This window comes from Formica exsecta, unplaced genomic scaffold, assembly GCF_003651465.1.
Source record: "Formica exsecta isolate Colony F162 unplaced genomic scaffold, ASM365146v1 scaffold333, whole genome shotgun sequence".
Lineage (NCBI taxonomy): Eukaryota > Metazoa > Arthropoda > Insecta > Hymenoptera > Formicidae > Formica > Formica exsecta.
Window position 1 is genome coordinate 17,370 of NW_021850582.1, and position 21,093 is coordinate 38,462.

At 32.5% G+C, this 21,093-nt stretch overlaps 5 protein-coding genes and 1 long non-coding RNA gene across 11 annotated transcripts in view; 3 read left to right on the forward strand and 3 right to left on the reverse strand.

The window, feature by feature from the left end:
- LOC115238358 overlaps positions 1 to 1,903 on the forward strand; it is a 9,266-nt gene extending 7,363 nt beyond the window's left edge. Inside the window, exons 2-3 of the long non-coding RNA XR_003884487.1 lie at positions 687 to 840; positions 1,467 to 1,903. This is a non-coding gene — a long non-coding RNA (uncharacterized LOC115238358). The remainder of the gene's footprint in view (positions 1 to 686; positions 841 to 1,466) is intronic.
- A 509-nt stretch (positions 1,904 to 2,412) lies between these two features.
- LOC115238360 lies at positions 2,413 to 5,771 on the reverse strand. The gene is made up of 5 exons (XM_029812099.1): positions 5,630 to 5,771; positions 5,265 to 5,448; positions 5,056 to 5,165; positions 4,821 to 4,891; positions 2,413 to 3,308 (listed from the first exon to the last, which is right to left on the reverse strand). The coding sequence occupies exons 1-5, from the start codon at positions 5,637 to 5,639 to the stop codon at positions 2,895 to 2,897; spliced, it is 789 nt and encodes a 262-aa protein (XP_029667959.1). The 5' UTR covers positions 5,640 to 5,771; the 3' UTR covers positions 2,413 to 2,894.
- A 6-nt stretch (positions 5,772 to 5,777) lies between these two features.
- LOC115238359 (MMS19 nucleotide excision repair protein homolog) lies at positions 5,778 to 10,130 on the reverse strand. Of its 2 annotated transcripts, none has more exons than XM_029812098.1 (9): positions 9,843 to 10,130; positions 9,174 to 9,412; positions 8,753 to 9,085; positions 8,080 to 8,674; positions 7,659 to 7,940; positions 6,858 to 7,573; positions 6,513 to 6,770; positions 6,268 to 6,432; positions 5,778 to 6,186 (listed from the first exon to the last, which is right to left on the reverse strand). In XM_029812098.1, exons 1-9 carry the CDS (start codon positions 9,937 to 9,939, stop codon positions 5,992 to 5,994), a joined length of 2,880 nt encoding a protein of 959 aa, XP_029667958.1. In that variant the 5' UTR covers positions 9,940 to 10,130; the 3' UTR covers positions 5,778 to 5,991. The 2 variants fall into 2 exon arrangements, 1 of the variants encoding a protein (XP_029667958.1); XR_003884488.1 differs by lacking the exon at positions 5,778 to 6,186 and having other exon boundaries at positions 6,513 to 6,606; positions 6,708 to 6,770; positions 9,843 to 10,129.
- Positions 10,131 to 12,222: 2,092 nt separating this feature from the next.
- Positions 12,223 to 14,952, forward strand: LOC115238370 (EARP-interacting protein homolog). 2 transcript variants are annotated; one of them, XM_029812120.1, is made up of 6 exons: positions 12,223 to 12,560; positions 12,720 to 12,945; positions 13,101 to 13,321; positions 13,430 to 13,611; positions 13,699 to 13,998; positions 14,109 to 14,952. In XM_029812120.1, the coding sequence occupies exons 1-6, from the start codon at positions 12,519 to 12,521 to the stop codon at positions 14,173 to 14,175; spliced, it is 1,038 nt and encodes a 345-aa protein (XP_029667980.1). In that variant the 5' UTR covers positions 12,223 to 12,518; the 3' UTR covers positions 14,176 to 14,952. The 2 variants fall into 2 exon arrangements, with proteins under 2 accessions (XP_029667980.1, XP_029667979.1); XM_029812119.1 differs by having other exon boundaries at positions 12,226 to 12,560; positions 14,131 to 14,952.
- Positions 14,895 to 16,411, reverse strand: LOC115238371 (RNA-binding protein pno1). Of its 3 annotated transcripts, none has more exons than XM_029812121.1 (3): positions 16,104 to 16,411; positions 15,618 to 15,707; positions 14,895 to 15,522 (listed from the first exon to the last, which is right to left on the reverse strand). In XM_029812121.1, the coding sequence occupies exons 1-3, from the start codon at positions 16,149 to 16,151 to the stop codon at positions 14,992 to 14,994; spliced, it is 669 nt and encodes a 222-aa protein (XP_029667981.1). In that variant the 5' UTR covers positions 16,152 to 16,411; the 3' UTR covers positions 14,895 to 14,991. The 3 variants fall into 3 exon arrangements, with proteins under 3 accessions (XP_029667981.1, XP_029667984.1, XP_029667983.1); XM_029812124.1 differs by having other exon boundaries at positions 15,635 to 15,707; positions 16,104 to 16,383; XM_029812123.1 differs by lacking the exon at positions 15,618 to 15,707 and having other exon boundaries at positions 16,104 to 16,384.
- A 1,467-nt stretch (positions 16,412 to 17,878) lies between these two features.
- Positions 17,879 to 20,631, forward strand: LOC115238374 (cytochrome c oxidase assembly protein COX15 homolog). 2 transcript variants are annotated; one of them, XM_029812127.1, is made up of 5 exons: positions 17,879 to 18,440; positions 18,565 to 18,691; positions 18,942 to 19,074; positions 19,179 to 19,785; positions 19,854 to 20,631. In XM_029812127.1, exons 1-5 carry the CDS (start codon positions 18,282 to 18,284, stop codon positions 19,878 to 19,880), a joined length of 1,053 nt encoding a protein of 350 aa, XP_029667987.1. In that variant the 5' UTR covers positions 17,879 to 18,281; the 3' UTR covers positions 19,881 to 20,631. The 2 variants fall into 2 exon arrangements, with proteins under 2 accessions (XP_029667987.1, XP_029667986.1); XM_029812126.1 differs by having other exon boundaries at positions 18,282 to 18,440; positions 19,865 to 20,614.
- The last annotated feature ends 462 nt before the right edge of the window (positions 20,632 to 21,093 follow it).

A 21,093-nucleotide genomic window follows, 5' to 3' on the forward strand; every position in this document is an offset into this window, starting at 1 on the left:
TGAAACTTTTCGATATTTCTTGTTTCTCGTAAACTCGTATAAATCAGATCATCACGTTGGGGTGATTTTGTATTTATAAGGTCTGTTCTCTCCGTCTCTCGCCGTCCCTCCCTCACAAATTGTTAAATTAAAATCATTGATCATCAAGCGAAGAAAAAAGGAAGTCAATCATGATGCTTGCGTCGATTGTCATTAGACTAATATTACACGAAATTCGTTCGTAATTTGAATGCACGCGATAATATCTCGTATATACGTACAGATATACACATAATGTATATACATATCTGTATTTATATATACATAAGATGCGGTATAAGAAATTGATCATGTATATAGCTGTTTGTATTAATCTGTGTGTATGTATGTGTATATATATATATATATATATACATAGAACAGTCGACAATTTTGGATCGGAAATGTTGATTTCGTTACTTTTATATTAATTTCTACAAAGCAGCAAATATACACTACGCAATTACTAATATTTGAATCCAGAGGAGAAGAAACGCGCGATTATCAATAAGCTTGTATGGCATTTTTGTGTAAATGTTCCAATACGAATAGAGATACAAAATAATGTAATCGAAAAGTCAATTAATATTTACTGATTTGTTACGGCGGAACATTTACTTAGAAATTTAAAATTTTTGGAGATTAATCAGCATTATTAAATTTTGCAGTTCTTGGTAATCTGTGATTGCCTTTTGGCTATCGCGAATCTTAGCGTTTATAGCGGCTTGATTGCGGCACCCGCACTCGCATCCGCGGCTATTGCTATTAAACCAGCTGCGATCGCATTGCCAACAACGATTGTTGCCGCTCCCATCTTAAAAGGTATAGATAATCTTTTATTATAAGATAAAAACACGCAAAATATTATGCAATAGCATTGAAAAAAAAATTAAAATTAACATTATTCTCATTATCATAACGATTTTATATATCTCTGTAACAATCGCGAGATGATATTTTTTTCTGTTTGTCTCATTTTTGCCGATTTTCAATTAATTATTCTAGTATGATTTATACAACGATTTCTAAAAGAAACAAACGTACGCGTCCCACATTCGCCCATCTGCAATGTCTCGCGAGACTGCATATATTAGTCAAAAAATGAGACGGATATCTTTAAAAGGAAGACAAAAGACATGTTGCGTCATCGCGAGATGACATTAATAATTTACGTATAGATATAATGTAAATTATACATATAATGTATATCGCTCTCCATCAAACAACCCATATAATATGGAATTCACTGTAATTTTCTTGCAGATGATCAATTTGCGAAGAAATATAAGTCTTTCTCCCAGTTTTTCTCTCTTTTCCTCCCTCCCTTCTCCCCCCCCCCCTCTCTCTTCCTTCTGTTCTCTCTTCCCCCCCCCCTCTCTCTCTCTCTCTCTTTCTCTTTCTCTCTCTGTCCATCTATTTAAATAAACATTAAATATTAAATGTTACAGCGCCATTGATCGCCGCCGCTCCTACCGCTGCATGGGCTCAACCCACTATCGGATTAGCTGCGCCTCTGGGATTAGGACTTAAAAGCTAACAAGCTAAATTTGTCGCGTTGAATGATATATAAAACATGCCACCGCCACATACCATCATACGTTGCAGCAGAATACACCGCCCTTAATCAGATATAGACACAATTCGCTAATATATACACATTTCACAATTTTCTAAAGCTAAATTTTTGCTTCCTCATAGAGGAAGCTTTATTTTCGTGACAAAATTTTTTTTCGTATTTTTTATGCCGATGTGTTCAGAATGTTCGAAAACGTCGAAAAATCATATTCCTAAAAAATGTATGTATGTATGTATATACGCGATATGTTGTGCAACCTCTAACTTCCGCAATTTTTGAGATATCTAGTTAAATTTTTTTACATGGATAAAATATTATTAAAGGATGGTTGGTATTGAATTTGGTGAGAATCGGTGAAAAGGTTCATCTTTTATAAAATTTTTAATTTTTTAAGAGATGTCTGTACACGCTTTAACTTTCGCAAATTTTGAGATATCGAGTTAAATTATTTTACATGAATAAAGCATTATTAAAGGATGGTTGGTATTGAATTTAGTGAGGATCGGTGAAAGAATTTATTTTTTATAAAATTTTGAATTTTTTGGGAAATGTCTGTACACTAGTCTAAACATTCCTAACTTTCGTAAATTTTGAGATATCTTCCTTTATGAGGAAGCCAAAATTAAAAAACCCGCTTGCTTTAAGGAGCTTAAGCTTTGTGAGCGAAATAAAATGATGAGGAAGCAATGTGCAAGTTTCTAATTTGCACAATTTTCAGCTTGTTTTTCTATCAAAAAAGATTTTCCCCCATTTTAAATTCTAGAAATTATTAACAAGGACCAAACAAAAGACATAAATTAGTAATAAAAAATTCGATATACAAGATATTTGAACTTTATTGTATTTCTCAGAGAAAACGTTTTGCCCAATACATCCATCATATACAAATAAATTTTCATATACATAATTTTTTTTTTACATATACATATTTTCATATACATAATTTTTTTTTTTCATATGCATAATTTTTTTTTTGCGATGTATTTTACGGTAGTATGTATTATGTAATTTCTATCGTGTATTATTCGTAATTCAAAGTTGACGTGATTAAATTATTCGGAATGAATTAATTTTTACAGATTGAAAAAAATGGAGAACTTGTATGAAAGTTTTATAAAATGATTTTTATATTGCGCAACTATGTGTAATGTCATTAAAAAAACATGTGTATTTCGTTGCGTACACAAATTACAATTGTTGAAGAATATTTGGATATAAATATGTGTCCATATACATATATTTACTTATCTATTATATTATATGAAAAGAAAAAAGCTGACGAGTATGTAACCGATTCTATTTAGTAGGCGTAAGCAACTCCAATTGGACTGTTATAGCTCATGTGAGATACCTCGACCGCCGGCGAGTAAGCGACTCCAAGAGCGGCCGGAGCACGTATAGCCGCCGACACCGGTATGGCTGCAGCTGCATCAGTGTACAATGGAGTAGCTGGATGAGCGAAGTGCGCGTACGTGATAGCCGGATTGCTTACGCGAATGTCAGTCTTGCTCGAACTAGAGAAAGGCGTATCGATGGTTTTCGTTTGCGTAGCTATTTGTGCCAAATTACCATGGCTACGTAATATATTATCGGATGTCGACGTAATAGCATGGGGTTGAACATGCGCTATTGGTGCGATTTGATATTGTAGGGTGGGAGACACTCCAACATAGCCGGCATTGGCCGCGGCCAAAACGCAAACTATTACAAATAGCTGAAATATAGGATTTCCATTAATATTGATTTATAAATTTTCAACCATGCGATTTATATATTATTCTTATCTTATGAGTCTGACAAATAAATCTAGTTATACGATTGTGAATTATATTAAATGATATACACGTATAACGTACCTTAACTGCCATTGTATTTATTTAGAAAAATCTTGCGATGAGTATTCTGCGTCTGTGCCGAAATACGAATGCTACTCTCGATGACAATCGGTACTTTTATACTTAGCGGACAAACGACGAACCACAAAATCTTTCAATGTACACAAGTTCCCTACAGTGGGAGAGAGAGTGTCAAGGATAAATTTAATATTGCGCCATTGTGCGCGCGAACGTCTTACTCCTCGTTAAATTTCATATACCGTTCCAATAAGAATAATTTATAAATATTGCATTTTTTTGTGAAGTGTGTATTTTTTTATGAAGTTTTATATACAAATTAGATAATGCTCTTTTCGAAAATCGAATATTTCTTTCTATCTTTCTCCTTGAATATTATTCTATTTTAATAACTTTTGTGTTTTTATTTTGCTGTACGTTGTGCTCTTTTTGTTTGTAATTTATTATTTAACACATTATTCTTAACAAGAATATATTGTATATTTAAAAAATTTTTGAAGATCTTTTCGCTCAAATAAAATAAAAGAAAATAGGATATGAAATGTAGGAAAATATGTAAAACTTACTCGTGTACATATACCCTTATATAGTTTTAAATTAAATTTATAAATTTAAAATTTCGATCTCTCTTCATGTTCCAGTAAAATGTTCGATAGAATGCATAACAAAATATGAAATCGAAATAGTAATAATATATTGTTGTTCCAAAACATTAAAAGCGCGTTTTTATACATTGATGTTGGTATTATCCCTTAGTACCTTCGTGCCTTCAAAACTGGAACATCCGGCTTGGAGACCACGCCTCTCTGAGCGAAAAGTAGTCTAGCCTTGTTGTTCCCTCTCTCCAACTTTTTCTTTTGAACTCGTTATAATAACATTTCGTTCTGAATTCAAGAAATTGACATCACAAATATTGTTTGCGTTTAAATTTTAATTTTATATAGCTAATATGTGTGTAAAAATAGATATTTTCATTTTTCAACCGTATACTATTTGCTCGAAAAATGTTTAAAAAATTAAAGTTTTACTCGCACGCGTGAGCAGAAATGCCGACGATATTTGACACAATATAAGGAAGAAATTATAAGACTCTCTCTCTCTCTCTCACTCTCTCTCTTAAATACGAATATCAATGTATAAAAATATATATAGACACATATAGATGTGTTTTTATTTTTGTTAATATTATATCAATATTTGCAGAGAGAAATACGGACTCTAGTGAACGAAGACTACCTATATATGTCTTCTTTTTTAATTATATGTATGTACTAGCTCTAAATGTCTATTCCCGTTCAACTACATTGCGCACGTGCCATCATGGAAATTTTTTGCGCTTTTTGTACTATATCCGGACAACGTCGTCGTCTTACTAATCTGCAATCTTGAAAAAAACCTTCATTCCTTGGAAATCCATGCGATCCATCGGCATAAGTCACTAAACCTATCCAATAAATAATATATAACTAATATATAACTAATTGTAAACGGTTACACACATGCAACTTATATAAAAAACTCTTGGTCTAAAAACAGTCACAACACTCTTTTCGTATTAAGAAATTATAAAGTTCCATAATTATTTATTATAATCTGATTCACGCCTACCTAAGCCCCAGACACGACCCCCGCGAAATTCCCCTTCGAATTTCATACCGTCGGCTCTCCAAAATACACCATGGCCATGAAACCATCCTTGCATAAACTCGCCTTCGTATCTAAGAATGAAAAATGTACTTTTTTTTATAAATGCAACGATATTATTAAATGGAACGCGATATAAAAACGCGAAATAAATTTGCGATGTAACTTATTACTTTGCTCCATCGGGAAATATAATAACTCCCAAGCCAGAACATAATCCATTCTGAAATGCTCCTTCATATCGTGTCCCGTCCGGAAGAATTAACAAACCGGCACCGTGTTTCAATCCCTTACGATTCCAATCTCCGATATATTTTGTATTATCATCATATTTATATGCACCATTCTTTACCACACCTACAAAAGCGCATACATGTGTGTCATGCATAAATATTTGATGAAAAATTTAATTTGTATTAAATTGAAAAATTTGAGAAAAATTCTTCGATATTTCACTTCTATCTAATTGACACTATGATAAAAGTAGAATATTAATAATATCCTAAAGTAAAGTGAAGCGTGAATATTATATTCTCACCATCGCCCATGTTTGCGTTATACCCACTGAGCGTATCTAAGCTAGTTCGGTCGTGATTTTAATCCACTTACATAAAGATCAATTCTTTACTCGATTAAGAAAGATATCCAGGAAATAAATAGTTATTAGGAAACCTTAGAGAAGATGCTTAGGAAAAAATATATTGTGAATAATATTATAAATATCCAAATAAAGGCAACTGTATATACCAATTTATAAATATCACTTGTCTGTATATTAAAAAAATATTTAACAATAAGAAATTTACATTTTTCAGAATATATAAAATAAGGCGAAAAATATAAAATATATATAATCATATATTAGACGAATTTATATGTAAAACTAAACTGCAATATTGTTCATTCTTTGGACCCAGATGCACCTGCTATAAACCATCGTATTCTCGCTTCCACGGCAGCTTTCCTGACTAAACGTTTGCGATCATCGATTATTACCCCCAATTTGTCTAATACAACTTGCTTGTACGGATTGATTAAAACAGTGGGATAATAGGCGTAATGCGCCAGGCATTCCAGAGCCGCGATTCTAACACCCTATTAATATATCGAAATATATAAGATTACATAATAACAAACTAAATGGTTTGAAAAATTACAGTTGATGCGAGTAATTACCATAATTCGATGTGCTGATAGTTGCATAAGTCTTGGTATGACACACTGTACATTATCAAAAAATATGTCGTGTTTTGTATCGAGTAAAAGTTTAAGCGACGTCAAAGTCCGAAGAATTAAATACTCATTGCTAAGAGCTAGAGATTCGATCAGCAATGGCACCAACTAATAACGCGATATATTAATCACAATTTTATTGTAAAATTTATTATTTTTTATCACCAAAAGATTAGCAAGAAACTTACCCCAGTCAAATGCAAAAATAATAATTCTTCAGGCATTTGTTCCAATAAATGTACCAAAGCGATAAGGTAATTCTGCCTACTTGAGTTTGTAAAACTAATAGTTTGTTGCAACAAATATTCAAACACTCTTTGTTTATAAAATATTTTTATATTACAGAAATTTTCCTCTATTAAAGTATCTTCGTATTTACTTACTAAAATTTGATATTGTTCGCTTAGAAATTGACCCATTTCGTCGTGAATTAGTAGATGTGTAAGCTGTGAAAACAATATAATGTATCAATTTGATCATTTTTTGCATATTAAAGCATTATGTGTTATAATTATATATTAAATCGCACATACATTTTCCAAGAAATATTGAGACTTGCCATATCCTCTCGTAATAAATGCTTTAGTTATCCAAATTTGAAAGTTAACTGTATTCTGCTTTAGTTCGATATCATTATCTGCTTTTAAATTATTATTTATCTTGTCTTCGAGATAAGGTACAATTCGACTAAGATCTGCCATCTCCATTTTATTTAATAAAACGGATAAAAATTTACAGCTTGTTTGCTTTACATCCGGACTGCGACTGTTGATTGCAAGATTATACAAATTTTCCACCATATCATTGCTAATATTCAAGTTGATATCTTTCCGTAAAGGAATGAAAAGATTCATTATTATAGTCACGTCAGTTTTCGAAGTTTTTATATTTAAAGCCACAGCATACTTTGCTACAATTGTGCATTGTTCTTCAATTGTAAGATTTCGTACAATTAATTGGCAAACATTAGATATCAACATTTTATGATCAACCACATTTGTCTTGTATGAAATTAATTTATCAATAATGTGACATTCCTTATATAGAAATCGATGTATATTGAAATCAGATTTCTTTGAAGCAATTAGTTTCTGGATATTCAGTAATGCTGTAATACATATGTCAATATTAATATTGTTTGTTGACATTGTGACAATTTGTGGGAGAATTACATAACCTAATTCATATATTTTTGCAACTGCTGTCAAAGCTTTTATCCTATGTTTCAGTATTTCTACTCTCGTTTTATCTGAAATATTCCAATAATATTATTGACACTCCTATTGGCAATTATACATAAATTAGTTAACTGTATATACATTTTTATAACTCACCTGTATTTGATAATAATCTGTCTTTAATTAGCAATAATATTTCTTGAAGATACAATGTAGCAAAATCTACAATAGCTGTATGACATATAATCTGTATTTCGATGCAACCTATTTCAATTTCATCGCATATCGCATTATAGAATATAGTGCGTTGTACATCGTTTAAATAAGCCTTTTGGATTGTTAAACCGACAAATATTTTGCTTTTCAACTCTATATTGTCAACTGTCAAATCATCCAAATATATTTGAAGTATATTTGTCCATGCTAATTCTGGAACGTCTACATATTTCGCATATATATAAAATATATATTAACATCATTACATACACAATTCACAAAACGCAATAATAGCGATATGGTGTTATAAGTTAAAAATTCCTATAGCATGCAACATTCATTTTGTTTTAATGCAACTTACCTTGAATACAAAAGCCATGATAAGAAGAAATTTTCACAAAATTATTTAAAGTTTCTATCAATGCAATTTTATCATTTGAGGAATTTCTCGTAGAGTATTGACCGATACATAAAGGTATTACAGCTTGCAAGATTTGCACACATATTGTTTTACTAATTATTGCTATAGTCTCCAAAAATCCCTGAGCAGGTCTATAAAAAGTAAGTTGCACATCGGATAGAAATAATTTTATGTCAATAATTATTTGGTCAATGAAATTTTTGCAAATAGCTTCATCGATTGATATAACTTTAATTAAAGATGTTATTGCTTCTAAAGCAGCATTTTTTATTTCGATGTCCTTTCCTGGCATAATTTCTTTCTTTAAAATTGTCCATAATTCTGGTAGATACGATTTCACTTTCAACAGCCCAAATGTTTTAATGCCTTCGCGCAATAGATTTAAAGAATCAAGTTTAGCAATCCTATGGGTGGAATATAATTTGTCAACTATAAGAGGAATACAATAATCGGCAAACTCTGGAATAATACATAAGCAGGGAATCAATCTTTTTGCCAAATCTTCTCGTGTCACATTTAAATCCTCTGTGCCAGACTGTAAACAATATTTATAATTCATATATTTATATTTTTTTTAATATCGCATAAAGCAAATAAAAATAAATATAATTACAGGATTGAAATCAACTGGGAAATAACATGCCATAACTTCAAACATTTCTTCAGCTAAATGTCCCAATGGAAATTTTTTTATAAAATGTGGTAGTACATTGAACAATAACATAAGATTGTTTGGATCTCTTTCACCATCAATAGAATTAATAATACCATAAATTAAATCTGATCCCATAGATTTCAAATCATCTAGTTTGTTTTCTATCAAGATTTTGAATATTACATATATTTTGCGACGTTCTGATAATAACTGAGACTGACATTGAACATGGTCGAACATAACTCTTAACAGTGATGATGGTGCATTTTGAGGTAAATGAGTCATGTTTACCTAAAACAAAGTTTAAGAATAAACATTTGACAAGAAAAAAGGTTTACAAGATCTACAGAGAAAGATGGCCTCTAAAATAAATGCTCACAAGTGCTAGAATACCATTCAACACAGATGGTATGATATTATAATGATCTTTTATCCTATCACAATAAAACATTGTAATAAAATACAATTCTGACTCAGTAAGATAATCTTGGGGTAGCTGTGACAAAACAGAAGAAAGAGCTGTAACCCCTTTTTCCCTTGTGAGAACATTTTGATCCGTCATATAGAAGCCTAGTGTTTCTACAAATGTGCTAAGTTTCATTGAACCTGATTCTATTTCTGAAAAAAAAAGTATTTTAATGTCCTTCATAACTTATAATTGGATTGATTCTTAATTTTGTATGTGTACATATGTGTGCATATGTGTGTATAACAAATAAAATCTAAAGTTGAATCACACATAAGATATCACACAAGATAGCTATAGAAAAAATCAAAAGACAATTTATATAAGCATATGACCTAAAATTACAATTAGTTGATGCTAGAAAAATAATAAAAGAAATTAATGCAGATTGTTATATAAATTACATTTTAAAACAAGGCTAATGTTAAAACCTAATTTTGATCTCTTCTTATTGCTACTATTATTCATTAATCTTATATTAGACAATAAAATAAAAAAATATTTTAAAAAAGGAAATATATAAATGCGTAAGTTACATACATGTGATAATATTGTATATATGTATGTATATAAAATACGTACCGGAAGATATACTTCTGCATAGTAGATTCAGAGCCGTTGCATCTTTGAAACAAATATTTAGTCTCTCTTTTAAATCAAAATTTGGAGACATAGCCATAACCAAAAATACCTTATTAATCTATAAATTGCCACAAAACCACAAAGCTCCGAACAATCAACAATCAACTATAACCTATAACCACGGTTAAGCCCGTGTCACACTATGCATTGCGGATTCGAATCGGATTTGGAGTACGGACTGCAAATCGTCATTCATCCAATCAAAGCGAAGTAGCCAAGGATCTGATTGGATGATTGACGATTCGCAGTCCGTAATCCAAATCCGATCCGCGTCCGCAATGCCGTATCAGATTACGCATTGAAAATTGAAGATTGAAGATTAAAGATTGAAATTTGACTAATCAGAATAAAAGGGACTAAAATTTCTTTGTCCTGATTGGTCAAATTTCAATCTTCGACCTTCAACCTCAATCTTCAATGCGTAGTCTGATACGGGCTTTATGGATTATAAAAAGATTAAAGCCTATCGCACAATGCTAAGCGATAATGATAGGCGATATCCAATGAGAGTACTGCTTTTTTGAAAAAGCAGTGCTCTCATTGGATATTGCCTATCGCTATCATTATCGCCTAGCATTGTGCGATAGGCTTAATTCCATACGTGTTCCAAAATTCACTGCCAGGGTATCGATCATGTAACTTTTCCCCTAGGGCGGAAAAGTGAAAAGTGAAAAATTTTGCTATTGATTTCAATGCTAATATTTTTCACGTTTCCGCCCTAGGGAAAAAGTTACATGATCGGTATCCAGTACTGGGAATCTATAATATACGTTAAGCCCGTATCAGGCTATGCATTGAAGATTGAGATTCAAGATTCAAGATTGAAATTAGACCAATCAGAATAAAAAAAATTTTAGTCCCTTTCGTTCTGATTAGACCGGATCTACAATAGATGTAGTAAGCCTTAAGCCGTATAAAAATTACCAATAAATGCCGGTCTACAATAGGTGATTTAAGATTTAGCCTTTGTTTTAAGAGAAAAATTACATCGATCCATAGACATAGTATATCTAGACCGAGCGTTTGCCTTTATTTAAGGAGTGGGGGTAAAGATACACGTAGAAAAGGACATACTCTGTTTCGTGCCCCTTGCGTTCTCTCTCGCTCGCACAGAGCATAGCGCTCTCTTTCATCATGCTACGTGCGAGCGAGAGAGAACGCAAGGGGCACGAAACAGAGTATGTCCTTTTCTACGTGGGCATTGGCCCCCACTCCTCAACACTCGGTCCAGATATACTATGTCTATGGCATCGATCCTAGCCTCAAGCCCTAAGTTATAAAAGATGGGAGTTGGCCGACTCGCTTAGGGCTTAAGTGGCGTCTACAATAAGATTTTAAGCCCTAAGCCTTAAGAAATTGACTAATCACAGTCGAGTATTCTCCTCATACTTGACTGTGATCGGTCAATTTCTTAAGGCTTAGGGCTTAAATCACCTATTGCAGATCGGCACTAACAATTCATTATTCTTCTCGCATTTGATTGTGATTGATCAATTTCTTATGGCTTGAGACCTTAGAACATATATAAATGGAAGGGGAATAGCAGGCTGAAAAGTGTCGAAAAAGGAAGTGAGAAAGAAATCGTAGTTGCCTCTCTCTCTTGGGAGTAACTACACATACCAGCATCGTGTCTGTAGTATACATACTTTTGTGTACACACACATGGCCGTGCATGCGCACTTTTGAGCAGAGTTACTCACAAGAGAGAGGCAACTATGATTTTCTTTCTTACTTCCTTCCGACATGTTTTTCTATCGGGAAACAAAGGCATTCCCCTTCCATTTATATATGTTCTAAGCTTGAGGCTTACTACATCTAGTGTAGAGGGGCCTCTGGTGGCTCAGGGAGTAGCGCGCCTGACTCACATCCCAGAAATCTCGGGTTCGATTCCCGACTCGACCCTGGCCTGCGCTTTCCTATTTTTCCTTTCCTACCACCTCCCAAATTCCTTCCTTCTCTCCTTCCCCCAAGAGGAACTTACATATATAACCCAACCAGTTTATGGTCGTATAGCGAGTATTCGCTGGAGCCAATCCCAAACCCAAGCAAGCAAACAAGCATCTATTGTAGATCCGGACTTAGGCCGGTATTCATAGTCCGGTCTTATATCCAAGATCGTCTTAAGTGTGGTCTTGGGTCGTCTTAAGATCCCATTCAACCAATGAAATGGCCGCATAGTATCTTAAGATCGTACTTAAGACGATCTTGGATATAAGACCGGACTATGAATACCGGCCTTAGTCAAATTCCAATCTTTAATCTTCAATCTTCAATTTTCAATGCATAGTCCGATACGGGTTTTATGGCTTCTGCACACAGGACGCGGAAATACTTGCCGCGCGGCAAAAAGCAACGTCAATCTTTCAAGCTCTAAATTTTTCGTTCTAATAGAAAAGTTGTAAGTTGATTGGCTACCGCGTGGTCTTTTGCCGCGCGGCAAGCGTTTCCGCGCCTGTGTGCAGAAGCTATTACATGAACTATAGATTTCCATTACTGGCAGTGAATTTTGGAACACAGCCCATATATATCAAAAAATTGTACATAAATACACATCGGTTTGCACACGAGTTTTTTAACCAGAGATAAATAAACAAAGAAGAAGAAGAAGACTTAAAAATGGAAAATGATAATCCTGTCATATATGGACTCGAATTCCAAGTATAAATTAATTATGCGAATGAAAATCTATATTTTCTCTTTTACTTTACGTTATTTCATATTGTTGCTAAATAATAAAGTTTCATACGATTATTTATATAAGTATGATGTTAATAAATAATTATATTAAAGTAATACTCTCTGTTTTTTTATATTTAGACTAGAGCACTGTCTGCTCAAACGGCTGAGACCGATGCTGTAAGATTTTTGATAGGAACACAATCTTTAAACTTTAACAATAATCAGATTCACTTGGTGGAACTTAATGAGGAAACAGGAAATTTAAAGACTCAAGTATTTCAGCATCCACTAGGAGAAATTTGGTCCTTACAGGCTTCTCCAACCGAACCTGATGTATTTATTACATGTTATAACCATTTGAATGGTAAATAAGCCTTAGTGTCGCATGTGCATCTTCAATTTTTGAAAATAATATCTTTTTATTGTCAAATCGAATAAACACCTTGAATTTAGTAATACTTATGTTTCTTTGTGGTTTTAAATGTTTTCTAATAATTTTTATCGGCATTACTTTTTTAGAGGAAGGCACTTGTCAAATGAAAGGAGCTATTTGGAAATTTCCTGAGATAAAAGAGTACACGAATGACATTTTACAACTCTATAAATTAGCAGATATTGATACAACCTCGTATGGCACTGATCTTAAAACTATTGCCTATCATCCTATAGACTGTAAAAAGATTGTTTCTGTAGTAGATAATAATTTTGCTTTGTGGGATTTAGCAAACAAAGGACTACAGGTGATTATTACTTCTTCATTTACCCAAGATTATACTCTCCGCGAATGTAATCCTATTATCGTTATGAAACATTTAAAGCATTTTATAATCTTTCTGTATTTCATTCAGGTAGTAGCATCTGGTACTTTGGCAGGCAAAGGTCAGCCACGATTTACAAATGGTAAATGGAATCCTCATAATGGTGCCAATCAGTTTGTAACTTTGAATGAAAATAATGTACGTGGGTGGGATTTTAGAAACCCAGCCAATGCTGCTTGGTCTATTTTATCTGCACATTCGCAAATCATTAGGTAATAAATAATGTAAAAATTACTTCTTGACATTGAAAGGAATTGAAGCACTTTTGCTTTTATTTTAACATACAATTTGTCTTGCAGGGATTTAGATTTTAATGCAAATCGTCAGTATTTTCTATCCACCTGTGGTGACGATGGATATATGAAATTTTGGGATATTCGATTACCGACAGAACCGGTACTATCGCGTATGGAGCACTCACATTGGGTATGGAACATAAGAATTAATCGTTTTCACGATCAGCTTGTTTTAACATCCAGCAGTGATTCTAGAGTGATTTTATATAGTATTGCATCTATCTCATCTGAACCATTTGGACATATGGTGTCGACTGAAGATGAATTTGTTTCGCAAAATGACGAATCTTGTGGAAAAAGAAAGTAAACGGAAATATATTTTACAATTCAATAGTACTTTGTACTATTGTAGTACAAAGTACTATTGAATATAAAAGAAGTACTAAATTATTCAATTTATACAAATGGATTAGAAAAAGAATCATATTATTTCAGATTAGAAGATGGTCTTGTAGGAAGATACGAAGAGCACGAAGATAGCGTGTACGCGGTGGAATGGTCGTCTGCCGATCCCTGGACATTTGCATCTCTTAGTTATGATGGTAGATTAGTTCTTAATAAAGTACCACGTAAATATAAATATCAAATACTTTTATGAATATATTATAAATTATTATGATAAGGTTAAATTATTTGATAGAATATATATATATATATTACTTCATCAATATTATCACATTTCGTTATTTATTATAAATTTTTCTCTACAACCACATTTCTAATTGATGTGTGTGTATTTGTTACTAGTTGTTTTCCATTTGCACTCAAGTGATACTGAGTCACTCAGTTATGTATTTCATACTCAGACAATGACGTCATTGACCTGCTTATTTTGGTAACAAAGCTATCGCATAACAATACAGATTTATAACCTCACTTTTAATATGAGTCTATTAGACTCACTAAAGCACACGGTCTCGATCGTGTGCAGAAACCACGTAAAAACTCAGTTGAATCTCACTTGCTAGCATCAAAAGGAACGTGCATTCAACTGAGTTATGACATCACAAGTGAGAATTATCTGAGTTTTGATGTAAATGGAAAGCAACTACTATATATATGATACACAGAATATATATGCATACTAAATATAAAATGCATCTACTGTATTCTGCTACTGTTTATTTTGTTCCTCCTTATATTTGTAATTATATATTATATGGCATCTACTTTTCAATGAAGGAAATGTATGCAGCATGTAACTGTAGCTAAGAACATATTTATTATTACAAACTCTTAATAAAGAAAAAAAAATTATATATGTACATATGCAATAAAAACAAGTATAGATAACTGTCAGTATTGTTTTGAAATCTTACTAGCTATATTTCTTAGTTGTCCATATACTTTAGAAGGTGGACTACCTAAAATTAAATTGCATATTGCCCTACGAGCTAACTGTATGTTTTGAAAAGAACCAAGTATGTGTATCTTAGTATCTGCTAGCACAATTCTTGTCTTTGTTACGTTTTCAATAGTGAATTTTGTTCTTCCACCTTTGCCTGCCAATCTGCCAATTGCTCTAGACTGGTGATCACCTTTTATTTGTTGTCTAACATCTTGTATTTCAAACGATTCCACAAAAAGGTCATCCAGACGCAATAAAGCCAAAGCATCGTCCACTTCAAATCCATAAATAAATGCTTTCACAAAATCCGCTGCTTTTTGGAGATGCGCAATATCAGGAGTTTCTGGCGCTGTTCTAATTTCAACATTTCTGGTTTTCAGATTGAAGCGAACTTGTAATTTTAAATGTTCAACAATGGGCGCAGATATTTTCAACCAATTTTCTTTTAGAGGCGAATATCTATGTGCTGGTACTAATATCTACAACAAATATTATTATGTAAAATTAAAGTGTAAAGACACATACACACAATATATTACTAAATATATACACATATAACACTTTGTTATTTTACTTTTCTTTGTTCTCCACCTTGTACATTCTTAGCTCTTTTTTTAGCTGTATACTGCTTTACTTTTCCCTGTATACCATTAATTGTCTCTACCTAAAAGATAGACTAAATAGAATGAATCATGATATATAACATATCGTAAAAAATAATGTGAAGAATAAGTATTGAGTAATGCATAATATAAATGAGAATTGTGTTTTCATTAATCAATTCTATCAGTTACAAAAACATATAGTTATTCTTTAAACAAAGCTTTCACACGACAATATAAGTTCAAGATTTGTTCTTCTTTTGTAGCTAAACCACAGATTTTTATATATATTTTATATATAATGTAGAAGTCTGAACTGAACTTTTTGTTTTTCATCTCTTGTTTCCCAACTTCTGAATATCTATTACATTTTTGGTGTACATACGCTATATATAGTGCAGGAAGTTCACATAAAAAACTAAATCGCTACAAAAAACAAAACTAATCTAATACGATACCTCCATGTGATTATTGTCAGCATGGCGTTTCTTGATCAAATTCGCCATTTCAATGAGAGAATCAGATACAAGTATTCTCTACTCTCAACTTCAATCGTCAAACCCTCAATTATCCTCAAGTAAAAGTCTGAGAATCTGAGAGCCAGTGCTATGCCAGTGTTGAAAACGGAAATGAAAAATGGAAAACGAAAAATGGAAGGACAAAGACAAAGAACAAATCTCTCTTCATTTCTTTTTTTCTCTCTTAAAAGATTTCAACCATAGACATACAATAATCTGATGGCTTCTGCACACAGGACGCGGAAACGCTTGCCGTGCGGCAAAAGGCGACGCGGTAGCCAATCAACTTACAACTTTTCCATTAGAGCAAAAAATTGATTGGCTACCGCGTCGCCTTTTGCCGCGCGGCAAGCGTTTCCGCGTCCTGTGTGCAGAGAGTCGATTATGTATCCTTAAGCCCGTATCAGACTACGCATTGAAGATTGAGATTCAAGATTCAAGATTGAAATTTGATCAATCAGGACAAAGAAATTTTAGTCCTTTTTGTTTTGATTAATCAAATTCCAATCTTTAATCTTCAATCTTCAATTTTCAATGCGTAGTCTGATACGGGCTTTAGGTTTGTTCGCGTTGCTTGAAATTCCCAAAAATTTCTGCACTGAAAACGAGATAAATATATATTCGGATGTTGAAGAAAGTGAAAGCGAAGATACTGAGGGCAAAAAGTTCAAGCAACGGGAACAAACCTCTTGAGACGAAATGAAAATTACAAAAGTGAACAAATTTACTAGATTTTGGCGAATGAAATCGTAGATACTTTAGTGAATCTTTTTCTTGTTTAACATTCAGTGAACAACAAGGATAAGGGGCGTGGCACATAAAAAAACTTAAGCAGTAAGACTAGCGAATTGACCAATCACGATCGAACAGTAAGGCAGCCATATTGAAACGTAAGCTATGCTGAAAATTCCGTATAGTTGAAATTCTTAAGTCTTAAGTCTTACTACTTAAGTTTTTCTATGTGCCGCGGCCCTAAATAAGGGCCACCGCACAAGCTTTTCCGTAATGCATTACGTTACGTTAAGTACTGATTCTAAATCTAAACTCGTACGTAATCTTAAACTTCAGTCAACGCAAAGAGCTTGTGCGGTGGCCCTAAGTGCCGATCTACAATAGATGATTTAAGCTCTAAGCCTTAAGAAATTGACTAATCACAGTCGAGTATTCTCCTCATTCTTGATTGTGATTGGTCAATTTCTTAAGTTTTAGGGCTTAAAGATGCCATCATCCAAACGCACCTCTCTCTCGGCGAAATAGTGGCGACAGCCAAACAATGGGATCGCTTATTCCAGTATGTATAGAGTTCAATGAATATATGTATATACTTTATATGTATTACTGGTCTAGTTTCCACCGAAGTATTAATTCGCATCTAGTGCGGCGTAGGACTAAATTTAAGTCGATGGAAATACGACTGACTGCGTTCATTTCACTCTCACTCCGATCTACAAGCTTTGTCGGAGTGGCAGCAAATTGACACGAAATCTAGACGATGGAAACACTTGAAAGTAGATGGTGCCAACCTTTACTTTTCATTATTTCGTAACCATCAATATATAGTCGATATATAGTCTAATCTAAATGCTGATGTTCGTAACAGTCAGGGCGCCATTATACATGAAGCGCGGAAACGCGGATTAGCGTAACAAAAACTGCAGAATGCTCGCGATTGGTTTCACTCTCGTTCCGCGTTACGCTAATCCGCGTTTCCGCGCTCCATGTAATGGCACCCTTACCGTTTGTTTGTATTAATTATCAAAATGGAAAATAAACGAGAAATTTGTCAAGGGTTATGTTTATTTAGATTCACAAGCAAAAGTTAAGTTGGCTCTACTGAAATATCAATCTTCCTCGCTTCTATTCTACTTTTAGTGGAAACAGTACGTTAAATTCGATGCGAAACAGAATCGGATTGACGACTTCGGTGGAAACTAGATCAATGTATTATACTTTGATGTACTCTTCTCGTACCTTTTCGCCCTTTTCGAGAAAGATTTCTACTAATGTCTCATGCATATATTTCCGCGCGTTAACATGTATATTTGTGTGCAGAATGCTTTTGTGTGTACGTTTTATTGACATTTATCGTATGATAATAAACTCTTTGATAATTATAACATGTTGAATATCGCGAGATATCGTACAAAAATATTCGGAGCATATAATATTACAAAATATGCTCTTAGTCGACAATGTCTTTTCACGGATGCAAGAATCGACATCATTCGATGTAACGATATTTCCTTGAAAAAATATTGTTCATCCCTGTTACAAAAGGTAATAAATTCTCTCTCTTTTCCATATGTATATGCGTAGTACACGTGTGTAGCTGCGTTTTGCATTTTCAATATATTGTATAAACTTATATACTAATGTACGTATTATATCTAACAATTGACAGAGGCCACTTAAACAAGCGAATATTGCAATTCGTGGTTATGTTTCAAAAAGGAGTAATAAATATGACAAAATTGTGGGATCTTGGTTGCTCACTTGTGGCGGTATGGTTTTTGTAGCAGTTGCGCTAGGTACTATTATTTATTTTGTATATTATTATTATATTTGCAACATAATGAAGATTATTACGGAAAAGACATATGGAAAATAGAATTTTAAGTGTAATAGTATATGTGTTCTATGAGATTTAAAATGTTATCTAATTAAAATTTACATAGTCTTTATAATAAGCATTACATATACATGTATAACATAAATAAAACTTATTTATAAAATAGTAGTAAATTATTTCTCCTTATATATATATATATATATATCCAGGTGGCATAACACGACTTACGGAATCAGGTTTATCTATGGTTACTTGGAGATTATTAGGAGAAAAAATGCCTCTCAATGAAATTCAATGGTTTTCAGAATTTGAACGCTACAAACAATTTCCTGAATATAAAATGTAAGAAATACATATATGCAACATATTGATAATATAAAAAAAATTGACATAAATAATGATGCTGCGAGAGATACACGTGTTATTAACATATATATTTTCTGTAGAACCAATCTGAATATGACATTGGAAGAATTTAAACGTATTTGGTGGATGGAATATTTGCATAGAATGTGGGGACGTTTGATTGGCACTATATTTATAATACCAGCAACATATTTTTGGTTTAAGGGTATGCTCAAACATGGAATGAAAACACGGATTGTTGCTTTAGGTTCACTAATTGGCTTACAAGGACTCATGGGATGGTATATGGTTAAATCTGGATTAGAAGATCGTTTTGTAGAACCTTCCGATGTACCGCGGGTATCACAATATCGTTTAGCTGCGCATCTTGGATTAGCATTGCTTATATATACTGGATTTCTTTATAATGCTTTGGATCATTTGATTAATTTCTCTGATATCAAAGTTACAAATAATGCACTAAAGACGATAAAAAGATTTAAAGGATTAATTTACTCAGCAAAAGGATTGATATTTTTCACCGCTTTGTCGGGAGCATTTGTAGCTGGCATGGATGCTGGTCTTATATATAATACCTTCCCAAAAATGGCAGATAAATGGATACCCGATGATATACTTGCCATGTCTCCCATATTAAAAAATTTCACGGAAAATCCAACTACAGTCCAATTTGATCACAGGATTTTGGTAAGCTACATATATACAATCATTTATTATTCATCATTAGATTATATTTCACAGTGCAATATATATAGTCTTTCTACAGGGAATTGCTACTATAGCATTAATAACTTGTTTGGGTGTTATGTCCCGTAAACATAAACTTCCTAATCGAGGAAGAAAGGCAGTTGTTGCTGTACTTTGCGCTGGTTATCTTCAAGTACTTTTAGGCATCTCGACCTTATTAAATCACGTTCCTTTAACACTAGCTGCTTCCCATCAGTCTGGTAGTCTTATACTTTTAAGCACCATAATATGGCTATGTCATGAATTGAAATATTTAAGGAAAATTTAATGAATAAATCTTGTTTAAAGAAAATATATAGCAAAACTCTAATTGCAGACTTATAGATTGGAATTTCTTTCCTCCAAAAAGTTTCTACCATAAAAAAAATTATCTATGAAAAAATGTGCTATTTTTCATTCATTTTTTTATAACATATAATTATATCATATAACTATATCCAAATAATTAAAATGTAGAATTCATATTCAATATTTTTATGCTTTATTTCACAATAGAATATCTTATAATAATTAGTAATTAATATTATTGTATACACAACCTTCTTTACTAAACAACATGTATATTGTCAAATACATGTGTAACATGAAATATTTTATATAACTTTTTATATAAAATATTATATATATAATATATTATAATTTTATTACACACACACACACACACACACCCGCGCGTGCGATCTTAAAAGACAATCTGAAAGATACCAATGTGCAAAGTAAAATGCATATTTTGCATAGCATTGTTCTGGAATAAAAACAAATATTTTGATATTGTTTAATCAATTATTCTAAAATATGTGTAAATTGTTTAAGTGATACTCTTTCCTTTCTATTATTAGATATATAATTTGTTATTTAACTCCTCTTCACACATGGAAGAAGACACAATTTTTACATAGGGCACTTACTCTATGATCGCCAATTATTTGTTAATTTTAGAATGCTTTGGGTTGGTCCAATACAGTATTATTAATATTAAGTACCATTTTTATCAGGCAGTTAAAATTACATTTCATTATTGTAACAATTTCTATTTACACAAAAGTTATTCTCTTCCTATTTTAGCAACGATTGCGACATCACACTTTTGCTTATAATATATTAAACTGAGCGTCTCATATATAGTAATATTAAAAATCATATTTTAGGTATTAGATATTAGATATACAAACAAAAATATATAAGTATTATAAAATGACCAAATTTATACTAATTATTGTTAGATATAATTTACATACATTATATATA

Bases quoted from the DNA above. Each gene is read 5' to 3' on its own strand.
- LOC115238370 (XM_029812119.1), top strand. From the start codon at position 12,519: ATGGAAAATGATAATCCTGTCATATATGGACTCGAATTCCAA. The intron at 12,946-13,100 runs GTAAATAAGCCT...TTACTTTTTTAG, and splicing joins ATGTTATAACCATTTGAATG to AGGAAGGCACTTGTCAAATG. The intron at 13,322-13,429 runs GTGATTATTACT...TATTTCATTCAG, and splicing joins TAGCAAACAAAGGACTACAG to GTAGTAGCATCTGGTACTTT.
- LOC115238371 (XM_029812121.1), bottom strand. From the start codon at position 16,151: ATGGCGAATTTGATCAAGAAACGCCATGCTGACAATAATCACATGGAG. The intron at 15,708-16,103 runs GTATCGTATTAG...TCTATCTTTTAG, and splicing joins CTGACAATAATCACATGGAG to GTAGAGACAATTAATGGTAT. The intron at 15,523-15,617 runs GTAAAATAACAA...TATTTGTTGTAG, and splicing joins AAGGTGGAGAACAAAGAAAA to ATATTAGTACCAGCACATAG.
- LOC115238360 (XM_029812099.1), bottom strand. The intron at 4,892-5,055 runs GTAGGCGTGAAT...TTTATTGGATAG, and splicing joins GGGTCGTGTCTGGGGCTTAG to GTTTAGTGACTTATGCCGAT. The intron at 3,309-4,820 runs GTAAGACGACGA...CCTATATTTCAG, and splicing joins TTTTTCAAGATTGCAGATTA to CTATTTGTAATAGTTTGCGT.
- LOC115238359 (XM_029812098.1), bottom strand. From the start codon at position 9,939: ATGGCTATGTCTCCAAATTTTGATTTAAAAGAGAGACTAAATATTTGT. The intron at 8,675-8,752 runs GTAATTATATTT...TATTGTTTACAG, and splicing joins TCCCAGTTGATTTCAATCCT to TCTGGCACAGAGGATTTAAA. The intron at 6,433-6,512 runs GTAAGTTTCTTG...TCGCGTTATTAG, and splicing joins TATTTTTGCATTTGACTGGG to TTGGTGCCATTGCTGATCGA.
- LOC115238374 (XM_029812126.1), top strand. From the start codon at position 18,282: ATGTTGAATATCGCGAGATATCGTACAAAAATATTCGGAGCATATAAT. The intron at 18,441-18,564 runs GTAATAAATTCT...AACAATTGACAG, and splicing joins GTTCATCCCTGTTACAAAAG to AGGCCACTTAAACAAGCGAA. The intron at 19,786-19,864 runs GTAAGCTACATA...GTCTTTCTACAG, and splicing joins AATTTGATCACAGGATTTTG to GGAATTGCTACTATAGCATT.